A 20,705-nucleotide genomic window follows, 5' to 3' on the forward strand; every position below is an offset into this window, starting at 1 on the left:
TATGCCATCATTTGACTATAAAATCCAGAGTTTGACGTCCTCTTTTCCACATCAGAAAGTGAAGTTTGATGGATTTCTTGGCCAACAGAGTAAATAGGGATTTAAAAAGAAAAAAGAAGGCCGACCAGTGAATTGAATTATAACAGATGAGCCAATTCATTGAATACGGAATGTCAAGAGTGTTATTACTGTTCTATTGAGTGTTAACTTCAAATCTGAAGCCTCTGGCCACTGGAAGCCACCCCTTGATGCATAAGCCCCCTAATCGGGAAGTTGGATATCCATTAAATCTTCTCCTGAAGGAACTTGACTCGTTTCCAATTACTCAGTTCGAATAAAAGTAGTCTGCAAAACCTTTTTTTTGCAATACCCCCCCAATCATAAATTACATTATGAAAAGGGTAATAACATTACAAAATGAGTTCTATTTTTCTAACATTTAGAACTGAAGGAGCATTATGAGTGGCTTTCTGTAGGAATTTTTTTTGTTGAAAAAGAATATATTATTTTGGGGGTTGGGGTTTCAAAATTAAACAAAACACAACCAAGGCAACAACGATGAGACGGCTTGCTCCAGAAGATCCCCCAATAATGGCGATGATAAGACTAGTTGTTATGGCAATACCAGACCTGGTCACCAAGTTTCTCATCCATCTCCGCATCCTTAAATCTAAGAATCCCTGCAGAGAGGAACAACCTTTGTTAATAAATTTATGGAATTTTATCGCAAAGCTTCACTGAATTAAATTGATATTTCCATGAAATGAATCAAACAAATCATGAATAGGCATGTTCATAATTAATCCTGGCTATCAAGTCTCTTATAGCTTGATCCAGTCAATTGTAATCTTGCAAGGCAAGACAGTTCGAGTATTTGCTTTAAATATGATATATTATCTCTCATGCAACAATCCATTCCTATCTTTACGCAAAGTGACAAATACAAGAAAAGGAACAGAAAGCACATGCATATGTTCTCTCTGATGCCTCAAGCCAACAGCTCTACAACGCTTAATTACCATTTGAGCCATTCTTTCATCCAAACGTCTTGTGCCTATTATTGATTCTTTTCTAACAATATTTTCTGTATATTTTAATCATTGCTGGGATGAAAGTTACTCACAGCGGGATTGGTATACTGACTCCACATTCACCACAGATAATTTCCCCACCCTATTCAAACACTCATCTTATCCTCCATCTCATCTTAGCTTTATTTTCATGTTTAACGGTTGAGACTTGACATGCACGTCAAATAATAAAGAAATTGTTTGGCGGGAAACAGGTCTTCTCTTTCTTCTCAATCAAAAGAGAGCATGTTCTCACAAATCGGGATCATGTGAAGTAGTCAAGATTCACGAGAATATACTTTCTTTTGATTAAGAAGATTCGTTTCTGTAAATTCTTCTATGCTAAGAGTGGCTATTTTTAGAGTGCTCTGCATCCATCTACAGAACATCAAATATTAGGTTAGCTACCGTTTTCTACCTAAATTGCTATACTGACAAATGCATCCACTCCAACCTAATATTCGGTATCTTTTGTTTTGTTTTTACCCAAACATTGTGCGCCTTAATGATTTTGGATACTGACATATACTGATACTGTCATGAACCAGAACAATGAACGATGAAAAATAATTTAATTATTGGGAAATTAGTTTTGGATCAATGATAAAAAGGGGAGACCACGATGGTTTCCAGGATAGAGGGCGTGGCTGTCATCTTGAGGTTTGGATCAGTGACAGCTAGAGGGTCCTATCCTGATTCTGAAGTGTGACGTTTCTATCCGAAGTGGAAAATGATGTCCAATGGATTCCTTGACCAAAACAGTAGTAAATCAGAAGGAGGCGGAAAAAGGAAACATAAGACAAATCATTGTATTCATCGAATATAGCATGTCAATATTCTCAAGCCAAACTGTACTGTTAGAACTTAACACATGCTTCTTAATTTATTGGCCTTCATTTGGGCATCCCTGATCGCACGAGTAAACATTAAAAAACTGAAAGCTTCATCTAACTACTTTGAAGACAGTTACAATCACACATAGCTAGGAAGCTTCTTGGTAAATCCTTAGTCTGGAAGTTGGATATCCCTTAAATCCTCTCTAAAAGGAATTGGACCCAATTCCATGTGGGTTGGCTCTGGAGAGTCGTTCTGAGTCTCTATGAATGTATCGACAGTGTCGTGTCTGAAGGTGAGGTAGATAACGGCAACAACATAAATGGCCATAAGAGGAAATACTATGATCCCAATGATAACGTTTGCCACTTTCGGGAGACTGCTGTGAATTAGCCACTCCACAAAACCTGTGCTTAGGTAGTACACGTTGATGCCAATGATTCCCAAGCCCAGGATCCATGAAATTACAATGATCTGCAGCCAAAATTTGTAGCTCATTTCATTTATCAATAAAATGTTATGAGACTCATTTATTTGCAGCCTAACATTGGACAAGAGAACAACTCACGATTCTAGAATTCTTGTGAGGTCCCATCTTGGTGCTGCTGCTGCTGAACTTGAGCAGTGGAATCAAAGCAAATGGAAGTTCAAATGAAAGTATCATCTGCAAAGCCATTTTTGTGATTATTTTGAAAAGAGAAGAGAAAAACAAAAGAAATTATCCATATTAAAAAGAAAAGAGCTACCGAGGAAATGATAATAAGGCGGCTCGCACCCGAAGACCCGCTGATAACAGCAACGACAAGACTAGGTACTATGGCAACACTCCTAGTCATCAAATTCCGCATCCATTTTTTCATCCTCAAATCCAAGAATCCCTACCAGGCCAGACATCGACTCGCAAATAAATTTTCAAGCACTTCGAAAATAAATATATATGACTTGTTTATACATTTTATTTAGTTGACTTGTTCTGCAAATCTTTTATTACAAGAGAGTTCAAGTGTTTGCTTCAGATATAGCACCTGCATGATGTACTGCCCTGCATAGGTTCCAGTGATGGTAGAGCTTTGTCCAGAGGCCAAAAGTGCTATGGCATACACTGTTGAGCTGGACCTTCCCAACACATTCTGTAACCATTAAACAGCATCAAAATGGGTATTGATTTACATGTTATGACCTCTTATGGTGTATGTTAAATAAAGTCAGAACCTTGAGAAGAAAAGAGGCAGAATCAAGGGAGAGATCGTCGCATTTTTCTATATCTCCAGCTGAAAGATTATTTGCTGAGCATACTTTGCCTGATACTGAAACCACTGCTATGTTTATTAGAAATGCTACAAACAGAGCAAACCCACTTTCTATTAGAAAGTATCTACATGCGTCCTGCATAGCGAAGTGAAAAGTATGATATGATAACAACAACTTAGCTTTAGCAAAACTGAGTAATGTTAGCTGCGCAATTTCAAATATTAAGTTCAACTGATGTCCTTTAAACATTTCTCTTAGGCAAATTTAGTACTAAACAAATGAAGATGTGTTGGCTTACATTGATGCCACGGACAGAGTTGGGTACTTTTCTAGAGAGCACAAGAGCAGAATGGAGAAAGAGGTTGTGCCTGCAATTTGTTGGAAAGCTTAATAAAATGGTGCTTTAGCAGAAAGGTAAAATTTTCAAGTGCCATGATAAGGAAGGGTACGGCATTATGAGTGCTCCAAAAAGGGCAATGGCGTCAGCAGTGGCTCCATGACCATCAAGCCTAGGGACAAACATTCCTTTCAATACATCAGAAGCTGGTGGTTTTACATAGCTCATTTCCGCAAAGAAGCATCCTGCCATTATAAATACTAGAGTTGTTATCAGCAGTTCCAGCTTCCTAACCTGCTCATCAAGAAACACAAACTTTTGTAGGACATTTAAGTGGACAAAACGCCACTGAATAACAGCAGCGGTTACTTAAAATGCATATAACATTAACAGGAATTAAGAAGGAAAAAGGGAACAGATGGTGAATCAAATGTCCAATGAAATCCTTCACTGAAAAAAAAAAAAAGCTGGATGAAGTACGCCAAATCTCTGGAGACCAAGAAGCAAAAGAGTGGAGAAGCCTGTCAAGAGAACTCCTGCCCATAGTGGGATGTGGAACAGTATGTTGAGCGCAAAGGCTGTGCCAACAACTGCGCAAAAGTTTCGTAAGAAAAATGAGTATAAACAAGGATGTCCGTGTTAGAGTAGTACCAAATGAATCTTATTTTGGAGTTTAATTTATTTAGAATGGGGAAAACAAAGTATTAGAAATACCTTCGGCTATATCCGCAGCTATGACAGAAATCTCAGCCAGCAGCCATAAGCAGTACTTCACTAGTGATGGGTACTCCACTTTACATAACTCTGAAAGGTGCTTCCCTGCCATTCAGAATAATTATATTTATCCAAAAGTCGTATGATCATTTCGCGTGATGAAATCACATGTCTGTGGCTCTTTATTACCGGTGGTTACACCAAGATTTGCCGCCAATGACTGAATAATGAGAGCAAAAAATAACCCAATAAGTATCACCCATAGCAGCTGCAAAAGGCAATCAGAGGACACCCCCTCGATTAAGTTTCATACATGAGAAACAAGGACAAAAATAATGAAGGGTTTTCAATCCAAAACTTGTTCTTCTTTTGTTGCTTTTTTCTTCTGCATGACTTTATTGTTGGTAATTAATTGTATCGCTGAGTTTTGTTGCTTGTGTGGTCTACCTCATATCTGTGGTTAGCTCCAGCTTGCAGGTCAGTTTCCACTAGATTACAGCAAACGAACATACAAATAGTTATACAGATTATAGAAAACACACGCACGCAGGCGCGCAGAGAGAGAGAGAGAGAGTTACAGTTTCCAGGATCAAGGTAAGCCATGGACACCAAAAAACCAGGACCTACATGGGATAGAAAGTCCCTCCACCTGGGTTTCTGTATTTCATTGTAAGTTCCAAAAGAATTAATATTAGCCTGAACTACTTAGCCAGAGTCATAATATATGGTAAATAAGGATACATGGATTATAGAAAGAGTCAGGAAGAGAGACCTTGTGACTGGAGAAACCATCATCAACATGAGGTGCTGGTGCTATACGATTGCTTACAACTTCAACGGCTCTCGATGGCATGGCTGCTTCACTATCCTGCTCACGCTGCCTTTCCATCTCTCTCTCTCTCTCTCTCTCTCTCTCTCTCACTGATCGATTATTAAAGCCTGTGTTTGCAATGAACAATGAGCTATGTGAGTATATATATAGACACACACACAATTGTAGTATATTTATATGTTATTGTCAGACTCATAAGGTAAGGCTTACTTCCAACTTTCAAGTCTATACCCAACTTGTGTACCAGATATGAGTATTAAATTGCCCATTTTGGTATTTAACAATTCATTTTGCATCATACATCAGCTTGTCTTTAGTTTATTCTTCTTTGGCTTCATCTGATACATGTAATATACAATCCTTTCAATTTCTTTAACAAGCAACAACTATAAGAAACAGGCACCGGCAAAGTGCATTTATATATAAAAATAGATTGGTGGACATTCTTCATTATTTATCATACAAGTTGTTTTCTATAGATTAATTTTCTAATATAACTAAGATGATAATGAGTTGACATGTTACCTTCGCCTTTTAATATAAGAGCTAGTTGACTAATTTGAATAAATTAAAAAAATTAGTTGAGATAGTTATTCATAATAAGTAGGTGTTGTCTTTCTCAAAATATTCTTGTTAATTAAATATATTGACGAGAACTACAATTATTAAAAGGATTATCTTGAGAAACAAATGAATAAATATAAAAGACAAAGTGGATTGGGGTCTTATATTTAGAACCAAAATAAAAGTTAAACAGTTTTTATATTAATGACTGGAAGTAATACTGTGGAATGGAATTTGAAATTGTGGGCTAATAACTTAATTTTTCAAAATATTTTACATTTACATTAAATTATAAAATAGTCCTTTCAGTTTTCAATTTAAGATTTTGATCTGTTTTGTTTTTGTTATTTAATTTTTTTTTTCATATTATGCTTGTTCAGGATTTTTTTTTTTAATTTGGTATTTTAGGTTTTGAAGGATACTTGGCACGCTAATATTGTAAGCAAATGCCAAGTGAAATTTTTTTATTAGCCCAAATTAAATTTATCGACGTGGCTTCATGAGAGGGTTGTTTTTTTTTATTAACCCAAAGGTTACAATTAAGAGTTAAAGTCACATGGTCTAGAGGGAAAAATACCGCATCTCGTGTGTGCATAATGCCTTCGACTCCGATAGCAACATTAAACACAACTTGCACCGAGGGAATTGCAATTCCGACGAAGATGGGTCCCGTCTTTTCTTTTCCCTCCTTTTTCGTTGACGAGGATTTGAACAAACCCCAAAAAAAAGAGGAGAGGGCAAGGGGAAGAAAAAGGAAACGGAAAGGCCCCTGGTCCCAATTTCAAGGGGGATCGCAATTTAGGAATTAAATATTACTCATTTTGTTCTTAATATAAAGTCTAATTATTAAGTTAATTTCGATCCTAAATATAAAACTTATTTTTTATATTTATTAATTTTTTTTAAATTATCCCTATGAATCTCCCTCAACTATAATCAAGTAGAAGAGGGAGAAAGGATATTAAAGAAGATGATTATGGTGTTTTAGGAAAAACATGTTATATTTTTTATAATTAGCTAACTTACCTAATTTTCTTAATTTAATCAAATTAATTAAATAAGTCTTATATTAAAAATTGAAAGAGTAGAATTGTAAACAACAAATCAACCAAACCCGAATCATCTGTTGTACTTCCCTAGAGCCTTTTATTTCAAGAAAACAAAACGATATATACACGATTAAATTAAGCTGTCTTCAAATGATTGCAAAGGATCTCACCATTAGTTTTGTTTAATTTATTCTTGTTGTGTAAATTTATTTTCAATTTTGTCCTCATAAGTTTAAAAGGTACATTTTTAATCTTTTAATCTTAAAACTATCAATAAAAAAATGATATTATTTAGATTTTAAATGTTTATATAATATTTTTTAATTTTTAAAATAATAATGATTGTTACAAAAAAATCAGCAATTAATACTGATGATTTTAATGTTAAAGAATTAAAAATATACTTTTAAAAATTAAGGAATCAAATTAAAATTTTATATAAAGCTAAAAAAACTAAATATACATTTTATTTTTAAGTGCCTTCAGCTTTCCCTAAATTTAATAACTAAGGAAGATAACTTGTTGTGAGTAAATCAAATTCTCTCCTTCGCTTCTATCCTAGCTCTCAAGACAGTGTCTTATTTGTGCCCCCGAAAAAAAAAAAAAACAGAGAGGATATTCAAATTAAATTAAGGGTCCATGTCTTACATACAAGTTGAAGCAAGTCAGTGTTCATAGCTTATAAAGCTGTAACTTATATATATATATATATGGATATTATATAATTTGCATAGAAATATTGACGGACATAAAACAAAATTCCAAAAGAACACAAAGGTGAAGAAGGGTGCTTATAATTCATTTCCCACCGCTATATATTTACAACATAATACTAAACACCTCCCACCTCCGCAAAAGAAGCTCAGCAATACCACTTTAGACATCAGCAGGCATTAGATAATTTTCCCATTTGATGTTGGTTATGAGAAAGCTCAGTAACCCAGTTTTTTTCAAAAATGAACCCCAGTAACTCTGGTTTTTTCAAAAACCATCCTCAAACGAAATTAAGTCTCAAAGAGACGCTGCAGGGAAGCAAGGTTTTGGAGCGCAAGAGTTCCTCAAAAAAGACCATATCCGGCCCAGGCCCATTCTGGATCGCTCCTGGGTCGAGGAGAAGACATGTTTGACCGAGACGACGAGCACGACGTCCTTGAGTCATGGAACGGCGACAGAGATTTGCTGGATGTCTCGAGATCCGATGTGTAATCGGACAAAACCACGGGCTTCTGAGGTTTCTTTCTGCTTGTCATTCGCCTCAGCAAAGGTGACAAGAAACAGCCGGTCGACACACTCTCGGGTCGGGCCAGGAGGGGCCTTTCAAATCGCCACCTCTCAGACCGGATGCGGGGACTAGACCGGAAGGACTTGGCCCGGGGCTCCACCGGAGAAAACATGTAGTACCCAGCCGGCGGTGGCCTCAACTTGGTTGAACTCAGTTCCGATGATCGGCGACGATCAAATGACTGTGCCCTCGACGGCGACATCGGCGGCGGAGATGACAGCGGCATTGATTTCGGGCGAGGATGGTTCTGCTGAGCTCTGGGAACTCCTGGTTTTACCTCCCATTTGAACGGTACAGCTCCTGGCTTCTTGAAAGAATCATCCACAGCCATTGATGGGGGCTTCCGGCAATTATTTAAAACCAAACTGAGAAATGTTTGTCTCTCCGGGTTTCCAAACGCGAACGTGAATTTATATGGAATGGGAAGGAGAGTAACAAGGTTGGTAACGGCGAGATCAAAGGCATGGATTAGTGAGGGTGAGTGGGTCCAAGTCTGCTTATGAGGTATGACTTTTCTGTCTGTTATGGCGCATAGCATGTGACTCAGCTTAGTGTTCGTAGACTTTGTGAGAATAAATTTGAGGTGAAAACGTCTTTTGAGATGTTGATTCCACCACGCCTGTTATCTTATTGAGAGGAAGAGAAATGAGAAAGCGACGCAAGCATAGTTCAAGGGCGCTGATTTTTCCAACTGTTGTGGCTTTGTACGTATCTGGATATTTCCGAGTCTCAGCATCATCAAAGGGCACGAATTGGACCCACGGGCAATTATTCAGAGAAGGAGCATTATAGGCGCTACTCAAGTTTGAAAATGCAACTACTCTTAACGCATGCTCTCACCTCGTAATGGTGCCTGCTAATAGCATTTTATATGTTCGTTGCCCTTGCATGGATGATGGATGTAGCCCTCTTGTGTCTAATTAAGGTTACAACCTGTAAATTTTGCTTGTGCCCATGTTCATGTTGTGGATGACATTGGCCGTTGAGTTGACCGTGAAACGGACAATGATTAAGCTGTCTAATCGTGACCAGTGTCATTATGGGTACGCACTAATTCTGTGGAGCATCAGCGAACCGTTTATTGGGGGACATTGTCATAACATGTGTGTGTGTGTGTGTAGTTGAAATTGTTGGCTACTACTCCCTCCGGTTTTAATTATAAATGCACCAGCTTGCCGGAAGTTATTAAATATGCATTCTCCACAATATGACTGCAACATTCTTGAAATCATTGAGACCTTTGCATCCGAGTAGAAGGGGGTAATGGTGTGGCTGGCCTCTATTGCAGCTGATGATGCTGTTTGACCCTTTGGGGTGGCCGCGGCTTCAACCATCATCATTCTCTTCGGTTCCTATTCTGGCTGCTGATGCTTTTGGAAGCTCTGGACTTTCTGTTTGCTTGCTTGTTTTATGATTAATAGAAGTACATTTGCCCAAATAAAATGCCGACTGGCCACTTTATGGTGGACATTAATTTTAGTAGGGAGCAGAATTAGAAGGTTACATATATTTTTTATAAGTTTCAGAAGGCCAACTACTATTCTCAATAACTGTGAAGTATATAAATTGGTACTGTAGCCAGAAGGAGTATTTGTCAAGGGGAGACTGGAATTCTAAGGGATTATCATTTTTAGCACTTTGCGCATCCTCCTTCCGTAATAATCTCCGGCAAGACTCCTTCCCATTCAATAATTTCCTACACAGATCGATGCCCAAAAAAAAAAAAAAAAAAGGAGCAACAGGACAGATGCATGACCAAGCACCTGGGGAAGACATTTTTTTCCTTTCAGTTTTATAATCAAAATTAGATTTACATGTCATGAAGAATGTGATTTATTTTTTGAGTATATGCCGGAGACTCACCTTAATCAGTTGAAAGTAAAAGTAGAAATTCAACCGGTGCGGCAGGAGTGAGGTAATCGCTGTGACGCTGACTGCTCACATATGTACCGGAAAACGGCATCACTTTTAATCCACTTTACAAATTGTTGGCTCTTTCATACTTAACCATTAACCAATAAATAAATTTGAAAAAGCAGCCACTGGAGTCAGTCATTTTGACTAGGCGTTTTTGGCTCCAGTGGCTGCTAGGCCTAATTCTCATACAGGATCCCGATTGAAACACCTCCCTCTTTTGTTGTGGGGGAAGCAGCGAATTCAAAATGACAAAATTCAAACCAAAAGGAGGGCTGAAGTCTGATTTTGCAGCTGGAATGCAGAATAATAATTAGCGTTTCTAGCTTCTAGTCCTCCTCGCTCCAATTGTCACAGAAGAAACCACCAACATATTCCTTGTGAAGACATTTCAAGGCTAACAGAAAATTTTTGGTCAAAATCATCATAATATTGGAATCCAAATCCAGGAGCAGGAATAACGAAGGGGCAGAAAAGGAGGCCTAAACTTGTGACTAGCAATAAGAAACCTTGTCCTCTTCCTCCCAATTTCTTGAATATTCTCGCATTCTGTGCATCACATACGTATCATCTACTTCAGCAGCAGTGGCCTCATCAAATTGTTGACTCGTTCGCCAAACCAAAATTATCCTCTTTGCTTTTTGCAAGAAATGCCCGGCACAAATTTTGCTGGAATAACCTCGTAAAATCGAGATCTTCACAAGACTGATATGCTAAGAAACAACAATCAAATGTTGAAGACACAATAGGGAAATCATACCGTGCATCTCCCTCCCCTGTATCTGACATCCCAAAGAAGATCGCCTTGAGAAATATAGAACTCAGGAGGGTTGAAGAGCTTAGGGAGGACGCACAAAGTGCTACTTCAAACTTAAGCTCTAAGGTTTCCGCCTCAGCTTCTTCAAAAACTGACATCGTACGCCTCAGGAGATCGAATGTATAATGAAATGGTAGCACTTGACACCCAAATAATTGGGAATGGAAAATAAAGCAAACATATCTGAGAATCGCCGTTCCTGGAATTTGCCTCGTCTGCAAAAATATGATACTTACATGGCGGGGGGTGGATGGTAATCACAGTGATAATAAAATGCCAAAAAAAAAAAAGGGCGGGTGATGAATGAAGTACTCCTCCTGTCCTTAATATAACATCTAATTATTGAGTTGGTTTTGGTTCTAAATATAAAATTTTTTATATTTATCAATTTTCTCTAAATTACCCATATGAATACTCCTTCAACCATAATCAAGTAGAAGAGAAAGAGAGTATTAAGAAAGATAATTATGGTATTTTAGGAAAAACGTGTCACATTTCCTATAATTAATTAACTTATCTAACTTCTTTAATCTTATCAAATTAGTTAAATAGGTCTTATATTAAGATCAGAGGAGTACATTTTTACTATTAGTGACGCTCCCACGACATGCGGAAAATACTTTCCCACAATAGATATCAGCACCTGCGAACTGAACAATAAATTTTCTGTTGCTAAAGTATATATATCGTATTAGAGGTAGTCCTATTTGAAGAGCTGTTGAATACTAAATGTGAATACTTTTTCTAAAAGAGATTTAAACTGTAGTTTATTATGTTGTGAAAAAACTACCCATTTTGCTAGATCTTGATCCCAAAGACACTAATATTACCAAAAAAGCTCATATGTTAGAAGGACTTTTGGAACTTCAAGAGCCCAATCCAAGCATCCTTATCGACTAAGCCCAGGAGCATGAGGGAAATTTAATTTCCTACTAATAATTGGCAAGGGAAAAAAAAAAAAAAGCTTCGGCGGGCAGTTAGCACGTCAATGAGAACTCGCCGCAATGAGGGGGCTAACATCCAAACCCGTGTAGTTATCTATAAGAATGTGGAAATGATTTTACATTCATTAAAAACATAATTGTTAGAAAACTCAGAGCTTTGTAAATATTTATTTTTTATGTGTTAATTTATTGGGTAAATATAATTATAAATGTATGTATCTCTCATCAGCCACCATAAAATCAGTGCCATAAGATTTTAAATGATATCATCTAATGTATCACGTGCACCCAATGTATATAATCATATTTGTGCATCAAAGTAGATTATATTATGTATTATAAACACTCTAATTATAAATCGCAGACAAGTCTTGGTCAAAAAAAAAAAAATCGCAGACAATACAGTTTATTTTTTAATTATTTGTAAAGACTATGAAGAGAATGATTCAAACTATGGACATACAATTTCCCTTTACAGAGTCGGGCATGATGATACGCTCCGAAAAGCCTGTGCTCCCAGTATCCAGTGGTTTTGTCCCTTTTTTCAAAGGTGTTGGCTGAAATTCCGTGATCTGGCACTGGCAGGAAGCTGCACCCAGGGAAAAAAAAACAAAAAAAGAAAGAACACCCAACTTTGGTTTGAAATTTGAAAGTCAGAAGAAAGCGATAAAATTACAGTGTGAATTTGGGTTTAATATAATTAACCACATTTGTGCCATCTATCTCAAAACGGAATTTGAAGGACAACCAGTAAAATCACGAACTGTGTATTAGTTTTTGGTAAATGAGCTATTACACTATGAATTTATTCAATAATTCGCGAGCCTTTGTTGGCTTTTTGTGAGATTACCACGTGCAAAAATGCTCCCCCACTTCCATTTTGAATTTAGCCATCCACATTTAATAGATTTTTCTTGCTTTAAATAGCACTACCTTTTTTTTTTTATTTATTTATTTAGAGAGACATGCAGTATGAGCTTATGAGCGAGGTTTTAAAAAGTCAAACTTTTTCTTGACTGAAATTTTTATATTGCTCAGCCCTCAGCTTGTTTTAAATTAATAAATTATGCACTTCAAAATACTATATTTAACACGTAGATGGTTAATTCAAATTCATATTTTAAAAACCATACAAATCAAATAAATACAGGGGGTACTGTACATCACTCACCGGTTAGGGGTGCGTGCACTGTGGGTAACGACAAATCCAGTGACCGTTTAAATTCGAATTCAAACTCAAGACACGCGACTACCCATACGGTCACGGAGCGGTCAATTTGAGCCAGGTCACAGGCCAATCAGATTCCAAAGAACCGTGGAAAAAAACTGACCAATGAGGATCATTTGATGCTTTGCTGGCATTATTGCATGGAGGGAGAACGTTGTCCGGACCCAGTTTGAAACCATGGCAAGTGGGCCCCAGCTCAGATCCCCGCTCCTAACGATTACCGAGCCCAATCAACGGCCCGGATGCCTTCCCATTTCAAACTAACTCCTTTTCCCCGCCTCAATATGTAATAAACATTTAATTAAATTATTTATTTATTACCAAAGCCGGGCACACACTCTCAGGGAGGAAACGCCCCTCCTGCTCTTTATCCTCCTCTCTTTTTCTCCGCAACAATTTCAAACGATCTTTCAAAGCATAAAGACTCTCTCTTTATGGCTCTATCTATATCACTCGCCTGAAACCTCTCTTTCGACTTTCTTTCTTTCCTCTCATTCTCTCCCCATTTTCCCTTTTCTTGCTCTGCGAACCTGGGGCTGAGATTGCCTTCTTGTAGAGTCAAGAAAGAAGTCTACAAGAAAGCAAAGAGAAACGCAAAGAAAGAGTCATTTTGAATTCGCGTTCAAAAACCGCTACTAGGCTTGAATTTTTAACGCACAATGTCAAACCAGAATCGTCGTCCCTCGTTTTCGTCCTCGACAACATCGTCGTTGGCGAAACGGCATGCGTCGTCGTCGTCGGAGATTGTGGGGAAGCTCACGGCCCTGCCTCCACACATGGCCAAGAAGCGAGCGCCTCTCGCTAACGTGACCAATCTAAAGAATGTGTCTCACACTGCTTCCCGGAACCCTCTCCCATCATCAACTCTGGTATTGAGTTTTCTCAGTGTTTTGTTTAACTTGTTTAATTGCCTGAAAAATGCGTGAGAAAGAAGCCACCAAAACGTTTCTTCTTCCTTGGCTCTTTCGTCTTTTGGTATCAAACATTATAATTGCCAGTCATTCCTTTTCTGTCCAAATCAGCTGACATTTGCATGAATTTCAAATCCTCAGGGGATTTCATTTATTTTGAAACTTTCGATATTGATTTGATTCATTTTCTTCCCGTAACGGGAATGCACCCAGTTCAGGAACTTTCGACGCCAAGGAATCCGGGTCGATTAGAAGAAAATCATTTTATCTCCAAGGACGAACGTTTTTTTGTTTTTTTAATACATTTTATATTTATTTTTTCTAATCTATAATCTATAATTATAATTTATAATTATTTTTTATATATAGTGCCTACTCTACCATAATAGTTTAATTTAGTTTGAGTTCGAAAGACACACTGTCAAATTATGACTGTAATTGTAGCTTTAATTAATTAATTAATAATTAATAATTCCAACGTTCTAGGTCAATGGAGTAATTTAACTAAAAAGAGTGTTTTTCCATTCTGTCTCAGCTGCTTCGCTCTTGCTTGAAATTTGAATTCAAAATACGGTCCTAATTAGTTCTTTGCTTCAAAGATTCCTACTTTTTCATTAATTGCCATTAAAGCTGTCCGAACATTAAAGTTGCTGCGTAAGCATGGTGGGTATTTTCTCGTGTTTTTCTTTTTCCCGTAGTTAAAAGCTGGGTTTTTCTCTTGCTAGGTACCTGGTGCAACTAAAATCGCTAAGACAAACAGGGAATCCACCTCGTCAAATGTTAAATCAAGTGCAGTTGTTTTCCCCAAGGCTAGTCCATTTGCACAAAAAGATGAAGCTGCTCCTACAATTGCAGCTCTCACCGCTCCAGTTGCTGCCAATTTGGATGCAAAATCAAGTGCCACTGATTTTCCTAAGGTTGCTTCTTCTCTACAAAAATCTGAAGCCGCTCCCGCAGTTTGTAATTCCACCGTCCCTCTTACTAGCAGCATGGATGTTTCTCCTAGTAAATCAGATGGGATGTCAGTCTCTATGGATGAGACTATGTCTACTTGCGATTCTTTCAACAGTCCTGAAGTTGAATATATGGACAGCAACGATGTTTCCGCTGTTGACTCTATTGGTAGAAAGACATTGAGCATTCTGAACATTTCTGATAATACAGATGGAACAACAGGTTTCATGTTGATGCAATTTTGCCTTCTGTTTTCTTCTCATTGTTACTAGTCTCGCAGGCTTTTCTTCTACACAATCTGATGCAGTGTTTTTGTTTCATTCGCAGGCAACATTTGTAACAGAGACATACTTGTTGAGTTGGAGAGAGAAGACAAAATTGCCAATATCGATAACAAATACATGGATCCACAGCTGTGTGCGACCTTCGCTTGTGACATCTACAAGCATCTGCGTGCATCTGAGGTTAAATTTCTTTTCCCCTAATTAAACTAGTGTAGTCTTCAGTCTTTGCCATAAAAAATTAGCGAAATTCTGCATTTCTAGATTCTGGATTTGTCATATGAATAACAATCAGTTATTCTGTCTCTAGTATTCTGATCTTCGTTTTCTTTTTTTTTGGCCTCTGATTTCTTCATTTAGGCAAAGAAAAGGCCTTCCGCAGATTACATGGAGAGAGTTCAAAAGGACATAAATCCCAGCATGCGTGCTATATTGATTGACTGGCTTGTTGAGGTAATATTAGTTTACAGTGATGAGTGTTTTGTAAAAGATGTATAAAAATAAAATCATTCACTAGCTTTTATTGAATTAAGGCTCAAATTTTGCTCTTCCTAGTAAATGCTAAACTAGTAGTCTGAACTGCAGGTGGCTGAAGAGTATCGACTCGTGCCTGATACATTGTATTTGACAGTGAACTACATAGATCGGTATCTTTCAGGGAATGCTATGAACAGGCAAAAACTTCAATTACTCGGAGTTTCCTGCATGATGATTGCCTCGTAAGGAATCCTAATAATATACTCCCTGTCTCATGAGTTGTCTGTTTGATGGGAGTAGACGTATAGTGACGACTGACGAGATGTTTCTATCATTTTTGACAGCAAGTATGAGGAGATTTGCGCGCCTCAGGTCGAAGAATTTTGTTACATAACTGATAACACATACTTCAAGGAGGAGGTTTTGCAGATGGAATCTGCGGTGTTGAATTTTCTGAAGTTCGAAATGACGGCCCCAACAATTAAATGTTTCTTGAGGTAAGAGGCTGTCACTTGTCAATAAGCATCACACACAGCTTTTTACGGTCTTTCACGGTGCCAGCACTAATACTTTGTGTTTGGTGATATGCCTTCAGACGATTCGTTCGCGCAGCTCAGGGAGTGAATGAGGTACAATGCTGCCTGTCTCTTAAAACATCTCAATTTCTTAGAATTACTAGCATTCTTATGATGGATTTTTTGTGGATTTCTCAGGTCCCATCATTGCAATTAGAATGCTTGGCCAACTACATCGCCGAACTGTCTCTCTTGGAGTACAGCATGCTTTGCTATGCCCCTTCACTTACAGCTGCTTCTGCAATTTTCCTCGCCAAGTATCTACTCTTCCCTTCAACCAAGCCCTGGGTATGTATGCCTCCTTCCAACAATCACTTGTGCCTACCTTCATAACAATATATATATATGGCTTTAACTTGCCGTTTCTGTTTATAACAGAACTCTACATTGCAACACTATACGCTTTACCAGCCTTGTGATTTGTGCGACTGCGTCAGGGATCTCCATCGTCTCTGTTGTAACACCCACAGTTCTAATTTACCCGCAATCCGAGAGAAATACAGTCAGCACAAGGTGGAATTCTGACTCGCATGCTTTCCAGTTCTTTTGTTGTCATATAATAATCTGTTTGCTTTGATATCTTACTCGTATTTCATTCATGTTTCAGTACAAATACGTGGCTAAGAAGTACATTCGTCCGTCAATACCTCAAGAATTTTTCCAGAATTGAGCAGAGAGGAATCCGCCGTTAATTGTCCAATTCTCGGTTGGATTGGCTTAGTAGCTTAACATGACTAGACTAAGCGTCAGCGTAGGATTCTTCTTTCTTTCTCCCGTCTACCCTGTATAATCAAGTTTTTACCTCTGATCTGTCTTTTTGTAGAAGAGCTAATGTGAATTGTACTGGGGATTCTGTTGATCTCCCATAATCTACCGAGCGCAATAAATACTTCATGAAGCAACATCGTGTTATTTATGAGCAGATAAAGCACTACTATCCACCATGAAGTCACACCAACTACAAATAAATCTCCTTCCTTTGTACTGCTACGAGAAAACAGTTAAAATGAAGAGTTTCAATAAGTACTAAAACTGTCCGTTTTACTCGACATACAAATATACAATCATCCATTTTCTAACATCATATCGGATATCAAGCAAACAATAAGTAGTTCAATTTACATGACAAAAGAAGTAAAAGGTTCGTACTCTTATACACAGCATGAAGGGCCATTGCCTACACACCACACTGAACATTAGCAGCGGCTTCACCTGCAGTGCTTGTATTTGGGAAGTTATTGAGCCAATGGCAATCTTCAAATGAGCAATAAGGCCCTCGCTTCGGCTCCTCCACGTTGGTGACAGGAATATACTTGGGGGACCAAGCCGGTGTCCCATCCTCATATGAATTATGGGTTAGTCTCTTTATACCCGACCCGTCCAATCTTATGGTATGGATCTCACCGTATGGCTGGTAATGATGCGGGTTTGAGATTGGCTCCGCTGATATGCCCGAATAATCAGAGGTGAACACTAAACTCTTCCCATCCGGGCTGAAATACGGGTGGTTTGTCCTGCCTCCTGATCCGCTTTGTATCAGCTTCCTCAGTCCGGTTCCATTCGGGTGGATCAGGTACAGCTCGAAGCTCCCACTTCCTGGGTTTTCTCGGTCCGATGCAAAAGCGATCCACTCGCCATCTGGTGACCAACTGCACATCGTGTCCGTCCATGGGCCTTCCGTTAGCCTCTGAAGCCCACCTCTCTCTCCATCAACGGCGTCCATTATGTATAGATTCTTATGCCCCGATCGACCCGATCGGAAGACGATCCATTTACCATCGGGGGAGGGTGAGGGGAAAGCGTTGTTTTTCCCGTCGAGGGTCAATCTCTTTTGACTGTACTGATCAAAATCATCAACGTTGATGGAGATGACGTCAACTTGCGAGCTCTCAGACGCAAATGTTGGTCCGGTGGCTGTGTAGATTATTCCTGGACGAACTGGGTCCCACGAGGTCGAGAAGGCCATTGCATCGGAAACCTTACGCCTGTTCGAGCCGTCCCGATTTACGACATAAACCCCAGGCATATCAACGTAAGCTATTCTATCACCCGACGGCGAGAAGAACGGAAATGAACCCGTGAAGCGGAAAAGAGTGAGACCGGGTATCGGACTTCGGACATTCTCTAACATGAACTGGGGACTATCCTTCGTATTGGGCTCTCCTCTGCACTTGTGGTACCCAACCCTCGAAGCATCCGGCGAAATAAACGGGTTAAGGTGGTGGGCATGGGGAGACACCAAACGAGTCAGTTCCCTGAACTCGTTCTTAAGCAGGTCAAACAACTCGATGTGCCGATAGCTGGAGCCTGGCCTTCTCGTAGCTACTGCTATGAAATTCCTGTTTCCGGGTGAGGTGGCGGGTGTGAAAGCGTGGATACCCGGTGGGGTGACCCGTTCAATCTTCACAGAATCAGCTGAAATCGGACCCTCGGAAGGTAAAATTGCCCGATACACGCTCCACCACTGATCGTCGCCCCTCCGATGAAAGTAAATAGTACGATCGTCCACCCAACTTGGCCAACCTCCATGTTCAACCACCTTGACTCGTTGAGTTCCATCCCGAGTCAAGAAAACGTAGATATCAGTAGTGAGATCCTCAACCTCACCTGCCCAACCTTTCTGACCGTAGGAAGCTACTGCGGTGAAAATCCCAGACGGGGAAACTGATGGACTGAAATCTGCAACCCCATAAGGAGTAAGTCTCCGAGTCGAACCAGATTTCAAGTGGGTCGAATAAACCGCAGCCCAGCTGGCCCTTGGCACGCCCGGATTCTCGTGTGTCGACACATACACCAAATACTCTCCGGTCAAAGTGGGCTTATCTTTCATGGAAACTCGATTCTCGCTCAGGTCATCGCCCAACAGAGGTACTTGAATTCTATCTGCGACGGATTCAAGGGCCGATCTTCTTCTTACATTTCTAGCATCCTCGTAATAAACGACATCGTAGTATATGTTAGAGATGCCATCAACTCTTTCGGTGACATAGACGAGTTGCAGGGGAAGCGGGTCAGACCGGAGCCGGATGGAAGTATGATTGGGCAAGAGGGAGAGAAGGACGGAGGAAGAAGACGGAGAAGGGAATTGACCATTGAAATTGACGGAGTGGCCATCAGTAATTCGAATTTCGTGATGAGGTTTGGGTCGGTCCAGAACAGGGAGGGAGTAGATGTCAAAGGCGTAGAAAGACCTGCCCAGTGTAGTGAAGATGATGCTGGTGGCACTGGAAGTGTCGTGGTCCGCAGTTACAGTTGCAGAGGCTCGTAATGTTAGGAAAAGAAGCAGGAGGCAAAGAGAAGATGAATTGGTAGTTTTCATGGCTTCAATGATTCCCCGACTTCAGTCTCTCGGAGTGAGGTTTTGAGGTTTTGAGCAGCGGAGCCGAAAGTGTGTGGTGAGGGGAAGGGGGAAAAACAGGATGGTAGAAACTAGAAAGAAGATGGAAATGGGTCCCACCCGGATCGATGTGCTACGTGTCATCCAATGTGAGGGATGGGGGCAGATATTGATTGAGCGGGGGGAGAACCCACGGATCAAAGACGTCATGGGTGATGATATGATTTTTGGAGCAATTTGGGGCTGACCTGGAATTTCACCCTGTATTGTAGATTTATAGTGGAGGGGCACTGCTCCAGTAGGGGCATGAAAGAATTAATCCTGGAAGCTGTATGGCTTGAAAAGGATACTACTTTGATTTTTTAAAGCGATCTTAATATTGCCCATTTTCCTAGGATAAGTTTGAGTCAGTTGAAGTTCAGCGATAAAGATGAATCGCCTTAAAAAGGCAAAAAGAACTCCACGTGCGGACGACATTAGTGGGCTACGTTTCAGCACAGATTATCGAAATAAGTTATGGGCTCTATTTGATGCTCTTTCCGATTTCCAAACAATGTCGATGTGGGTTGGGGGGGGGTTAGTTCAGCAAATTAGTGCTTTTGGGATTGGGCGTTGGGGTTGGGTCAGTATTAATATTGAGAAAACTGGCTCTAAACATTTAATTAGCCATTCAGAAATGAAAGAATCATAGCCTTTTGGAAATGAAAACTAAAATTATGGGCTTTCTTTTAACCCAAAGTCTACTCGTTTACAGAGCATTGACGACAAAGGCCCATGCTAATGTATCGGGCTCACGGAATCCGCTCGACCTTTTAAGATCCTCTAAGGTTGGCCCAAGAAAAAGAGTAAAAACGCCAGTGAGATGAGATCGTTATACCATGAACTAGTGGAGATCTGAGTCTACTGAAAAAAAAAAAAAACTGGTCTCTCACAACGTAGTTAATTAATATTCAAATATTTATTGGAAGAGTATTCATATTTAATACTCGATAATATTTCAAATAGAATTGTATCTAATATGAAGACACATGTACAAAAGGAACCGTTGATGACCTGGACTAGTTTTATTTTGGAAAGAGTAACATGGTAATACCCAATTAACTTATTAAAATAAGTTGGAAGTATAGTATTTTTAATACATCCCCATCTTTACTTTTTTTATAGTTAATTAATATTCAAATATTTATTGGAAGAGTTTCCACATTTAATACTCGATAATTTCTCAAATAGAATTATATCCAATATGAAAATACATATGTATAAAAAAAGATTATTATATTGTGCATTAACAAAACAGAGACAATTATATCATATCAAGTCTAAATCCAACTCTA

General features: G+C 39.1%; 4 protein-coding genes across 6 annotated transcripts; 1 reads left to right on the top strand and 3 right to left on the bottom strand.

The window, feature by feature from the left end:
* Positions 1-1,842: 1,842 nt before the first annotated feature.
* On the bottom strand, positions 1,843-5,142 carry LOC114716699 (metal transporter Nramp5-like). 2 transcript variants are annotated; one of them, XM_028901741.1, is made up of 13 exons: positions 4,979-5,142; positions 4,785-4,863; positions 4,654-4,694; positions 4,396-4,474; positions 4,207-4,311; positions 3,973-4,082; positions 3,605-3,786; positions 3,454-3,523; positions 3,117-3,290; positions 2,930-3,034; positions 2,651-2,782; positions 2,473-2,568; positions 1,843-2,378 (listed from the first exon to the last, which is right to left on the bottom strand). In XM_028901741.1, exons 1-13 carry the CDS (start codon positions 5,093-5,095, stop codon positions 2,076-2,078), a joined length of 1,593 nt encoding a protein of 530 aa, XP_028757574.1. In that variant the 5' UTR covers positions 5,096-5,142; the 3' UTR covers positions 1,843-2,075. The 2 variants fall into 2 exon arrangements, with proteins under 2 accessions (XP_028757574.1, XP_028757573.1); XM_028901740.1 differs by having other exon boundaries at positions 4,654-4,863.
* Positions 5,143-7,427: 2,285 nt separating this feature from the next.
* On the bottom strand, positions 7,428-9,363 carry LOC114716700 (uncharacterized). The gene has a single exon (XM_028901742.1). It carries the CDS (start codon positions 8,469-8,471, stop codon positions 7,710-7,712), a length of 762 nt encoding a protein of 253 aa, XP_028757575.1. The 5' UTR covers positions 8,472-9,363; the 3' UTR covers positions 7,428-7,709.
* Positions 9,364-13,219: 3,856 nt separating this feature from the next.
* On the top strand, positions 13,220-16,828 carry LOC114716695 (cyclin-A1-1-like). Of its 2 annotated transcripts, XM_028901736.1 has the most exons (10): positions 13,222-13,705; positions 14,473-14,923; positions 15,029-15,165; positions 15,343-15,435; positions 15,568-15,701; positions 15,804-15,956; positions 16,055-16,088; positions 16,173-16,322; positions 16,413-16,547; positions 16,642-16,828. In XM_028901736.1, exons 1-10 carry the CDS (start codon positions 13,496-13,498, stop codon positions 16,702-16,704), a joined length of 1,560 nt encoding a protein of 519 aa, XP_028757569.1. In that variant the 5' UTR covers positions 13,222-13,495; the 3' UTR covers positions 16,705-16,828. The 2 variants fall into 2 exon arrangements, with proteins under 2 accessions (XP_028757567.1, XP_028757569.1); XM_028901734.1 differs by having other exon boundaries at positions 13,220-13,705; positions 16,055-16,322.
* A 165-nt stretch (positions 16,829-16,993) lies between these two features.
* LOC114716694 (uncharacterized) lies at positions 16,994-19,458 on the bottom strand. Its single transcript, XM_028901733.1, has one exon. It carries the CDS (start codon positions 19,351-19,353, stop codon positions 17,212-17,214), a length of 2,142 nt encoding a protein of 713 aa, XP_028757566.1. The 5' UTR covers positions 19,354-19,458; the 3' UTR covers positions 16,994-17,211.
* Between the last annotated feature and the right edge of the window lie 1,247 nt (positions 19,459-20,705).

The sequence above is a fragment of the Neltuma alba genome, unplaced genomic scaffold (assembly GCF_004799145.2).
Source record: "Neltuma alba isolate B1F8T4 unplaced genomic scaffold, ASM479914v2 tig00011685_pilon, whole genome shotgun sequence".
Lineage (NCBI taxonomy): Eukaryota > Viridiplantae > Streptophyta > Magnoliopsida > Fabales > Fabaceae > Neltuma > Neltuma alba.